The sequence below is a fragment of the Haplochromis burtoni genome, unplaced genomic scaffold (assembly GCF_018398535.1).
Source record: "Haplochromis burtoni strain Fernald_Lab_line unplaced genomic scaffold, NCSU_Asbu1 Contig_122, whole genome shotgun sequence".
In the NCBI taxonomy this organism is placed as follows: Eukaryota; Metazoa; Chordata; class Actinopteri; order Cichliformes; family Cichlidae; genus Haplochromis; species Haplochromis burtoni.
In genome coordinates, this window is record NW_024582483.1 from 1167866 (window position 1) to 1179939 (window position 12074).

The 12074-nt window shown below is 40.1% G+C and overlaps 1 protein-coding gene across 1 annotated transcript in view; it reads left to right on the forward strand.

The window, feature by feature from the left end:
• The window catches only part of LOC102310457 (protein kinase C beta type), a 48767-nt gene extending 38753 nt beyond the window's left edge, over nt 1-10014 (forward strand). Inside the window, 12 exon segments of the mRNA XM_042223874.1 lie at nt 285-435; nt 753-887; nt 1030-1126; nt 1242-1385; nt 1488-1661; nt 1853-1944; nt 5356-5418; nt 5520-5658; nt 5750-5830; nt 5952-6059; nt 6527-6667; nt 7108-10014. Of these exon segments, the coding sequence (XP_042079808.1) occupies nt 285-435; nt 753-887; nt 1030-1126; nt 1242-1385; nt 1488-1661; nt 1853-1944; nt 5356-5418; nt 5520-5658; nt 5750-5830; nt 5952-6059; nt 6527-6667; nt 7108-7260 (1478 nt within the window). The 3' untranslated portion in view covers nt 7261-10014.
• The last annotated feature ends 2060 nt before the right edge of the window (nt 10015-12074 follow it).

Below are 12074 nucleotides of genomic sequence, written 5' to 3' on the forward strand. Positions count from 1 at the left end.
AAAAAAAAAAATACATTACTTTCAATTTGTACACCACTACACAAAATTTTAATTGTCTGAAAAGAAAAATCATGTCAAGTGGTCCTAAATACGGTGTGTCAACCTTACAAAAGGGGAGAGGAAAAAAAAGATGCAAAGAGCTTTTTAATATCATTATATCCATCCCTGAAACCAGAATGGACCTCAAGCATAAGCAACACCCATCAAAGTGTTCTCTCACACTCTCTCTCTGACACTGACACACACACACACACACACACACACACACACACACACACACACAGAGGCTAAGCACCTGGTGCCCATGGATCCCAACGGCCTGTCAGACCCCTACGTCAAGCTCAAGCTGATTCCCGATCCCAAGAGTGAGAGCAAGCAGAAGACAAAGACCATCAAATGCTCCCTCAACCCCACGTGGAACGAGACCTTCACTTTGTGAGACACCTTTTTGTTGAACATAACTTGCCTTTTGATTAAAGTTACTCACTTGGCCTCGTTTTGAGTCGCGTATGCGCAAAGCTAACTGGAGCTCGTGCAAGTGACCCAGTCCTCTCTCCTCCTCCTGTTTGTGCTCGTTGTTTTTCGAGCTATTCTCGGATAGGAAAGGTATGAAAAACTGTGATTTGCTGCATTGTTTTTAAGTTTGTACAGAGAGAGATGAGAGGACTGTGATCTCAGGTTTTCATTTTTAGCTATATTAGGAACGCGCTTTATCTTCCGTTTCACTGTCCTCCATTTTTTTTTCCTTTTAGCAACCTCAAAGAATCTGACAAGGACCGCCGTCTGTCAGTAGAGGTCTGGGACTGGGATTTGACCAGCAGGAATGACTTCATGGGATCACTGTCCTTTGGGATCTCAGAGCTACAGAAACAAGGGATAGATGGATGGTGAGAAAATTACACAGGTGTAACTAGAAATGATACAGGCAGGACGTGCAGGGGTGTGAATGTTTAGGAGGCTTTGTCGTCATAGTCTGGTGATAATCCTGGATTTTGTCTGGCAATGCTCTGCTTTCATTCTGGGGTTTAGGTTTAAGATGCTGTCCCAGGAGGAAGGAGAATACTTTAATGTTCCTGTCCAGCCAGATGGAGAGGACGGTAATGAGGAGCTACGGCAAAAGTTTGAGGTAAGACTCACAGAAATCGACGAGAATGACGACTGGTTTAATTTGTGCTCTTGCCTATTTCTTGTTCTCTAATAAACTACTTCTTCCCCCTTCCCCATTTTAATTCTCTCTCTAGAGAGCGAGAGTGGGTCCAGGGAAGCCCACTGACTCCTCTTCTTCCTCCTCGGTGTGCAAGTACGACAGCAATGGCAATCAGGACCGCGTCAAGCTCTCAGATTTCAACTTCATCATGGTTCTGGGCAAGGGCAGCTTCGGCAAGGTGGGGCACGCGTCAGTAGAAATGTGATGTTTCTGATGTAAACATGGCATGAATTAAATCTCTTTAAAACTCACTGATTTCCTTTGGTTGACTCCCTCAAAGGTGATGCTGGCTGAGAGGAAAGGCACAGATGAGTTGTACGCCATCAAAATCCTGAAAAAAGACGTGGTGATCCAAGACGATGACGTGGAGTGCACCATGGTGGAGAAGAGAGTCCTCGCCCTGTCAGGAAAACCACCTTTCCTCACTCAGCTGCACTCATGCTTCCAAACCATGGTGAGACAGCTTGAAGCAAGACCAGCTTCTTATCTTTTATAATGTTATCAGAGTGCTTTCCATGGCTTGTTTGCTTTGGTCTGTTTACTGTGTAAATTTGAACTGTGTAATTATCAGCCTGTCAGTAAACTGTGATTCTGAATAATTTATTCCTCTCTTCTGGTCTCCTGCTTCTTCTTTATTGCTCCTAGGACCGATTGTATTTTGTCATGGAGTATATTAATGGAGGAGACCTTATGTACCATATCCAACAGGTCGGCAAGTTTAAGGAGCCTCATGCTGTGTGAGTGCATGCACACAGACACACACACACACACACACACACACACACACACAAACACACACACACACACACACACACACACACACAGACACAACACACACACCACACAGACACAGCACACACACACACACCAACACACACACACACAGACACACACTACAGACAAGATCACAAGCATTCGATGCTCTTAAACAATCCCCCACTTAAGAAACTCAATGGTGATTAACAAAACAGAATTTGGCATCCAGACTTTCCTTAACTAATAAGTTTAGTTTCACATCAAAGTTGATGTGCCACCATTATTATCTTGTTTTTGCTTCTCCTCGTCTGTTCTTGCTTTCTTACTTATAAGCAGTGTTGGGTAAGTTACTTTAAATTAGTAACTTAGTTACATTACTAGTTACTTCTATCAAAAGTAACTCAGTTACTTCAAGTTACTTGTTACTTTCAAGTAACTAGTTACTAGGGAAAGTAACTTTGGTTTTACTCAGAATTCTCTTGTTAATGTGTTGCTTCCATAACTTTGCCAGTCTTCTAGCTTGCTTACTTGCCACAAGTGCACTGTGCCACCTACCAATAGAAAGGAAAAGATAATGTGCATATTTCCACGAGAGAAATCCCACGCCTGGACCGTCATTGACTGCTGCCATGATTCTAGCCTACGTCACAGCGTCATGTGCGCCTTTTACATCCAACACAAAAACTGCAGTCGTGGTGCTTTCGATTGTACTCAGAACTCGGAAATTCTGCCTTCTGAATAGGAAGATGTAGGTAACACCAGACTGCAGATGAGCTGCATACAGGGCTGGACTGGGACAGAAAATCGTCCCGGGCATTTTGACTAGAGACCGGCCCACCATTATAGGAAAAATCATAAAGCCTTTGAATGAAAATAAACACTGTTGTGACAGTGATGTACACTGTTCTGATGGTATATATGCATCAATCTATCAATCGTTTGTTGTAAGATTCAGATAATTATTTTTTAAAAGTAGACATTTTAAATGAGAATAAGAAAGAAAAGTATTTCTTTGTGCCCCCCTTTCCCTGTTAATGCCCTACCTGGCCCCCTGGCAACACTTTGCTAGACCCGCCCCTGCACAGTTACCAGCTGTCAGCTACCTAAAAAAGGATCCTGGTGTTATTTGTCTCTCAGAAACAGTTCATAACTTCCCTTCAACTCATTCATGTCACCTAAAAGGTAAACCTGTTTCTCCATCACAGCTCTGATGATCAGTAAGGACATCTCCTGGTTTCATCTTCATGTTTCCCTCTCACCACATAACCAAACCGATATCATGACCAGCAGCTTTACAGCTGTGGCTCCAGCAAACATCAGCTGATACTAGAAATTAATATTAAATAAATTCTAACAACAGCTGATCAAGCTTAAACGTGCTGCTGTTGTTTAGCGCGACATCCGCTGGTTTCCTCTTTCTGGCGCAAAGTGGGCGATAAACAAACAAGAGAGAACCGAAGCTGATCATTGATCAGTTTCATGATTGAAGTAGAAACAGGAGAGGGAGGGGGAGAGATGAGAGAAGAAGAGGCAGCTGTGCAGCGTAAACACAGAATAACTCCAGCTTTGTGTCTTTTTCATTGTAGCTGAAGTCCGGGACAAACTGTTCCTTTTCACCTCAATACGAAACGCGTAATATTTTCTCTGAATACGAGACGATTCTGTTTTTTACGGGACGGTTGCAACTCTAATAATTAACCTTATGAACAAAATAAAGTTCAACATCATAACATAGCACCCACCCAGCTGTATAGAAACTCCGTCATGCTAGCTAGACGCAGTACGAAAAAGTCAGCATAACGAAAATAAACTCCACCTAAACTTGGTTCATATCTGACCCAGATGGACTGCAGGTCATAACTTCTTACCTGAAGTTCAGTTCACCTGACACTCTCGGACCGCGGCCGCTCGGGTCTCTCCTCTTGCCTCCCTTTTCCTTCATCCACCTGCTGGCCTCCACCACTTGCTAATGTTATGAATCTGTGGAAGCTCCGCGATAGCCACCACACGAAGTAACGAATAACAAGCCTATCTAAATCCCAGTAACGAGTAACGCGTTCCCGGTCTTGGCATAATAACTAGTTACCGTGCTCGTTACCACAATAATAACGTTACTTAATAACGCGTTACTTAATAACGCGTTATTTAATAACGCGTTAGTCCCAACACTGCTTATAAGTGATGCAACAATACTCCAGATCTCCAAATCGCACTTCAGGACTAAGATAAGTTTGCATATTCACAATTCCAAAATAATCCTTTTTTATACATTACTGGATCTTGGTGCAGCTCGTCAGTTAATTCACTGTCTCAAACGAGCAGTCTTGGCTCCCCTCTTCCTTCCATTAAGTCAGCCACACTTTGATTGGCTCCATCTTGCAAACAGAATGTTTGAACAGCTGTGTTCCTGTGATGACCTCATTAAACATATCTGTTCTCATTGACTCAGTGTTTAGTCTGAAAGAAGAGCTTTTGACTTACATTGAGTGAGATAAAAAATTGCCATTTTATCTTCATATATAGCTGGAGAAAAAAGAAATTCGACCCCCCTTTTTCACTTATAAAACAAATTAACAGTCTTTATTTTTATGGTAGTTTCATTTTATTTCCCGTACTGCATGATTGAGGAAAAAAATGAAAAGTGTAATATGTGCCCAATAAACATAACAGCTCAGGGAATCTTAGGGACTAACTACCGCCGCTCCACTTGGCTCATTAACGTAAGCAATATGTGCACGTGGCTAATTAGCATGACATTACATAATGCAAGTTAACAGAGCTATTTCTCAGCCTGTATCTACACACATGGTGTTTACACAAGCACAATCAAAACATGCCCTTAATAGGAAATGTTTAAACAGATGGCGAGTTAAACTGTGTATTCCACCTCAAAGCTTTGCTAACATAGCTCCGGTGTTAGCTACAGGGATGAAGCAGCGCCTACCTTTTTCTGCCACTGTTGTCACATAATCCTTAACTGTCTGTATTTACATTCATGCACTCAGCAGCTGGTCTTCACATAATGCTGGCATCTTTGTTGAAGACAAAGGTCAAGATAAACCTTTACCAGATGACAGGTTAACAGGTACTTCCTGTTTTAACACTTGCGCAGATCCGTGTATGAGGAGAGACGAGTTCCTTTGCAGTAAAAGCTCTGCAGCTCAGAAAGGTTATACATTACTTAAAGTGGCAGCCAAAACTGTTATAAAATGAACTTTTTATGCATTTTGTGCGTTATACTTACAAATGTTGATGTTTTTGTCATTCGTGGTGCTTAAAAAATGAAAATGCATGAGACACACTTTAACCTCTCTGAAGGGCTTCAATAGGAGATATCAGAGCATCACCAAACGCACCTTTCAGTTAAAGACGGATGTTTGCCTCTGTTTTAGGTTCTATGCTGCTGAGATTGCCATCGGCCTGTTCTTCCTTCATTCCAAGGGCATTGTGTATCGGTGAGATGGTTTTTGAATCAGCTCGGCTACTCGCGTGTAGTTTCCGGTCCCTTTTAGTTTACAGATGTGAGTAACATCTGTGCGTTTGGATGTTTTTGCAGGGATCTGAAGCTGGACAATGTGATGCTGGACTCTGAGGGCCATATAAAGATTGCAGATTTTGGAATGTGTAAAGAAAACATGCTTGATGGCGTTACCACAAAGACTTTTTGTGGAACGCCAGACTACATTGCTCCAGAGGTGTGTTTTACGGGTTAGCCACTGTCTAGTTGTCGATTGGTTTATTTTAATCTTTCAGACATTGATTGCAACCCTATTCTTTCTCTTGCAGATCATAGCCTATCAGCCTTATGGGAAGTCTGTGGACTGGTGGGCTTTTGGAGTCCTGCTTTATGAAATGCTTGCTGGACAGGTTTGTATTCATCTACTGCTTACCCTCTTAAATTATTATTATTATTATTATTATTATTATTATTGTTATTATTTTACCAAGACAACAACTAAAAAAAGGGTCTGCATTTGTGCCTCTCTAGCCGCCTTTCGATGGTGAAGATGAAGATGAGCTTTTCCAGTCCATCATGGAGCATCACGTCTCATACCCTAAATCCATGTCCAAAGAAGCAGTTGCTATCTGCAAGGGGGTAAGAAAACATGCTTGTATGCGCATACATGCAGGGTAACTCCTAATGTGGCCCCTGAAACCTCTGCTTGTTTTTCACTCTGAGCACTGGAGGGTTCGTCATATTATAAAGGCTGCTGCGTGTTAGTGCGCACCCTCCAGCAGTGAGGCTGAACTGCCTCTTAACAGCTCGTGGCAGCAAACGATGATTGTACTTGTTTATTTGCCCTCCACACCTCCTCATCTGTGATTTCTTTTTATTTGTTTACTAATGCGTTAAATAGTTACAGTACACATTAATAAAGATCACTGTTTTTCATCTCATTAATAATATTTTGCATGACATAATGACTCTGCATTGCTGTGTTTTAATTTAAAAATGCTGCCTTTATGTAATGCATACATGCTACAGATTGATTATGGGTCCGTTTTAAAAAGACTAAACGAATACGACTCATCTTGCATTGTATGTCTGTGTGTAATCTCTAGCTGATGACCAAACACCCGGCTAAGCGTCTGGGCTGCGGCCCAGAAGGTGAGAGGGACATCAAGGAGCACGCCTTCTTCCGCTACATAGACTGGGAAAAACTGGAGAATAAGGAAGTCCAGCCGCCTTTCAAACCGAAAGCTGTGAGTATATGACACGCTGACTCACTTCAGCTGTTCACTTTATCAGCCTTCACTAAATGCCTTAGAAATCTTTGCACAGTAGTTAAGAAAATGCCACAGTTTGCTCAAACTTTTAAGGTAAGTTATCAGGATTAGTTTGCTCATCCTTCAAACCCAACCATCACCTGCCGTTGGTCACTGCACTCACCAATGCAGAGCTGATTTATTTATTTATTGTGAGTGTAGTCACCAATGATGAAGGCAGATGTCACCTGGCTCACGTATGGACCAATGGAAATCCACAGTTTCGGCTGTGAATGATTTTATTGGTTGATGCCATATTTTAGTTGTATTTCTCTTTTTTCTCTTTGTTGCTTGTTGTCCTTTTTTTCCTGTCATCCTTCATCAAACTCACTGCATCCCCCCCCCCCCCCATCTCTCTCCTCTCCTCTCCATGGCAGTGTGGGCGTGATGCGGAGAACTTTGACCGCTTTTTCACACGCCATCCCCCAGAGCTGACCCCCCCAGATCAGGACGTTATAGTCAACCTGGACCAGCAAGAATTCCAAGGCTTCTCATTTGTTAACCCTGAGTACTCCTACACAGATCACTGACCATGCCGCATATTACTGGTCTGCATTAGTATCTCTTGCACCACACATACTGTACAAAAAAATAAATAAATCACAATTTCATATTGTATTTGGAAGGGTGAAAGAAATCACTCAACATTTTGGAAAATGTGTCTTTTCCTTTTAACTCATCACAATTTGATAGCAAATAATATCACTCTAGTGTTAATGTACGTGGCGTTGTAGCTAGGTAGGGATTAAGCCTCAGTCACACACTTCCCAACCCCCTGGCAACGTGAAATGTGTGTTCTCTGACTGGTTGCTGGCTGTTGCTAGGTAAAAGCGTTGCACAGAGGTTGCTGCACCCAAAACCTGCATGCTATTTCTACGTGGAAGATGCCAAATATTTTCTATAGTTACTCTCCAAATTTTAGTGAAACTTAAAAAAAAGACAGTTTGCATTCAAAGGAAAAGTCATGCTTTTTAAAATATTTTGGTTGCAGCAGTAAGACACGACTTTTTGCATTTTGCAAGTACTGTGAGTCTTTTCAGACAAATCTGCGTGTTCCATATAAGCTAACTGCATGGAGGTTTTCAGCCCACAGCCCTCTTTGTGACCAATTTCACCTAGCAACAGCCAGCAACTTCTTACCATCTGGTCACAGAATACATGCTTTTCCTTAGCATCAGGTGGTTACCAGGGGTTACTGACCAGCAGTTAGCATTAAGTTTGGAAGCACCTAGAAATAGCTAGCCTGGCTCTTTCTAATCTCAACAATAAGGTAACCAGAAGTAAAGCAGATTAACATGTCTCTGTGGTTTTACAGATATGCAACACAACAAAGCTGCGAGTTGTGGCTTAAACTCATAAACAAAGCAGTACAACTGTCTTGCTTTATGGGGAAGCTAGCAAGCACACTAGCACAGATATCCTGGTTGGTAAAATAGTGTTATATGATATAAAACCTCCCCAAGATGCTTAAAGGACATCAGTGGCCTGTAAGGAAAGAGCCACATGACAGATGATGACACTGAAAGGTAGCATTTAGCTGTCCTTGAGCAACCTGGTTGGTTTACCTTCTGGCACTGCTGTAAAGTTTGATAGGTAGCACATAAACAGCGACACATTAAAAGTATAACTCCTAAACAACTTGATTACCAACTTTTAAATATTACAAAGCAGGGTGGTATCTTTTTAGTTAATATGTTAATATTAGAAATAAACATTCCAGTCTGTCATACTTTTTGTGCAAATTAGCATGAATTTGCACAGTTAAACTGCTAGCGAGCACAAACGGTTAACAGTGCTAAACATTGAGTAACAATTTATATTTTGAAGATTGTTAGCTACAAACAGTAAAACATTAGTCTAGCTGCCAGTTTTTATTTTTTATACACATTGCGCAAAGAAAAAAAATTAAAGACTTGGTTAGCAGTTAGCCACCAGCTCATTAATCTAGCTCTGCTAACCCTCTCAGTTGAATAACCTTTGCCTTGCAGGTTGCTACATTTGCTTCAAAGATTAAAACATTAAATAAAAACATTTTGTGTAGTTAATGGTAGTTATTGTTGCCACATTAGTGAGGAGAACCAGGCTAGCTGGCCCCCCCAGCTTCCATTTTTCACATTAAACCAGGCTAACACCTCTGCATAAACATGGGTGATATTTATCATCTCATCTGACTTTCAGAAAAAAAATTGAATCGGATGTATTTCTTGTATTTCCTAAATAATGTTCACACATGAACATTATTTACAGGTGCTCCACTGAAATGCGACTAAAATAATCAAGTGTCAAGGTGCCAGTAGGCGGCTAATCTTGTTTGCAGCAGCGACACTGTTCTGAGTTTATTGTAGTTTAGCGCGTCACGTTACACTGCTGCTCTTGTAGCAGCTCTACTGGCTGTATTTTTATCTTTAGTACAGACATGTTGCTCGCTCCTAAATGCCACACGGCTGCTCACACCGGCAGGCTGATGTCGGAGTCAGACCTCAGGGCCGACTTTAGCCTGCTCCGTCTCTATGTTGCCCTCCTTTGTAATTGCATATTGACTATGACAACCTATATTGATGAGTGTACTATGATCACATGTTGGTAATTCATGCAGTGTAAGTGAAAATTGACCAATTGCTTTGCTATGATTGTTTGACTACTAATCATTTTTCCGAATGTTTACTTTTGTCTAAAATCTGCATCAACTTAGTGATTTTTTTTTTTTTTTTTAAATTTCATTGTTTGTTGGTTTTTTGTTTTGTTTTTTTCTTTCTTTTTTTTAAAAGCTCTTCTCATGATCAATTTCAGAAAACAATCTCCACAGTTACACTGTTTTTAATGACAGAGATCATATCTCTTTGCTTGTGCACAACCATCTTTGGAGAATTTCACATATGATGAAGGTGTTTCGAGTTTTGTGAAGTCGGTAGTCTGTTAGCTTACAGAAACAGGATGTCCAAAAGTGCCAAAATAAAGTCCAGAATTCACAAGGCTGTGAAACAACTCAACAACTGTGATGAAGGCAGCCATTTTGTGCCATTTTGCAGTTCATGTATAATTATGATATGCATTATACTTTCTGTTCACAAGTAATACAATATCCCATAATTTTCATATATCAAATGAACTGTCTGAGTTGTATTAAACTTTTGTAACTGTTTAACGATGCAGGGTAGTAACAGTGTGTCAAATGATGTTCTTTGAGCTCGTATCAAAAAGAAAAGAAAAAAAAAAGAGACAGGAAGGCGATATCAAAGGGTTTGTTTTACAAAAATGCTTCTTGAAAAACTATTCTTCCAGATGAAAAAGCGCTTATTGTGATGATGGCAATGGTGAGGAATACATGTTGAAATAACAAGAGAGTGCAGAGAAAATTATACATAAATATATATATATATCTATATATATATATATATATATATATATATATATATATATATATATTATATATATATATATATATATTTGTATATGTATGAGTTCTATATATCAGAGAGATACTGTATTTGGATACATTGTTTCTGGATGAGAGAGATGCTTCAGTGGATTGTGTAATTGTCCTGTATGACTGGAAACTGATAATATACTCACTGATGCCTACCAGACTACTTCTGCTGTGTCTGCTTTGTTAATGTTGTTGCACCCAAACACAGTGCATCAGATACCCCCATCCAAGCAGAGGGACCACAAATTCTCAGTGGTCTGTGAAAAGTCCCCTAACTCATCACATAAATTCAGACTTGGTTTGGGAAAAGTGTCATTTAACACACATACAGTGCAGAATAGCAACAGCTAATATCTGCTAGGCTGCCCTCATTCACAATAGTTATGAAAGGTTTAGCACAATTTTTAAAGCTTTCCCAAAGACCAGAGACGGATGGATGTAGCTACAGTGATAACACGCACTAGTTAATGAAGCCCCCAGTTTAAAGCTTCTGCTACCAACAATAAAACACCTTTTTTTCTGACAAACGAGATAACTAAATAAAAGCTATGATCAAAATGCCCCTTTGACACTTTTGTTAGTGAATAAAAACGAGATGAAAATGTTCCGATCCAAACTGATTGGGCTATGTAGAAAGGCAGGATGAGTTTGGAAGTGATCCAATCAGAAGTAATCTCCCATGCTTCTGGTTTCTCATGAAAATGTGAAAAGATTTTAATGCTTGAGATGAAGGAAAGAGCAAACATATGGAAACATTTCACAGTTGATGTCAAGGGAAATAAGGCGCTTTGTAAACCATGTGAAGCATCTCCCACCGGTAAAAACACATTTACACTTTATAATTTAGTTGAATGAATCAACTTTGGGTTTAGTCTGTGATAATCTTTTATTTAGTCGACAAAAACTAAAAGAATTTGGATGCCTAAATAATGATTGAAACTACATTTTTGTAATAAAAAGACTATGCTCATGCTCATTGGCTAACGACTAATCAATCACAATGAACCAAGATTTTTAAAAATTATCATCTTTTTAATTCAGTATGACATGAAAGGAGTGACTGAGCAGATAAACTGGAGCAGGAAAATGTTTACTGAGGTAAAGTCAGGTGCTTTGCCCTTAAATTTATAGAGCTATCGCCCCCTGCTGGCTGTTAAAAAGAGCGCAAGGTTGCAGCACAGTTTTAAGCTACGTCCTTGTTTTACGCTGTCTGTGGTCGAGACATAGTAGGACACTAGTGAGCCCTTTAAAAGGTCAGTGTAGGAAATTTCTGTATCTGGATTTCGTTTGCGTCACATGGCTGTTACTGTTGTCTGAGTTGAGGTTGGACTGCCGGGCAGTTGCACATTTTATATTTGTTGACGCATCAAATCATTTAAAATGGCTCTGCTGTGATACTTGGTCAATAGTGAAATTACTACTCCTGTATTTGAATGGAGTCTTCTTACATCTGGATGCTCGACTATTTTGTGAAAACACCTGCACCAGCTTTTTGAAGATTGAACCCACCGCACGGCCAAAATAATTCTGATGGTGTCATGTAGACGTATGAAAAGTTTAATAAAAATGTATAAAACTTGAATGGTTTAACTGTGGCACCTACAAAATTTAATTAGTCACAGGTTTAAACTGATTTATTAGCGTCTTTAAAGCTTGTGACACATAAACCATCAGTCCGATTTATAATTTGAAGAGCTTAGGGTTATCAAAAACATAAATCCACATATACTGTGTGATTATTGTTACTCAGTCTCCATACACCAAGTTTTAATCAATGAATCAATGAAACACTCTGAAGCCACAAACATACACTTGCTTCATGCACTAATGGTGAACACGTGGACCAGTGGTAGAGATGGGGAAAGTCATTTCAGCTGGAAGCCCTGTGATGAAACGAGGAGGTAGGAAACTAAAACT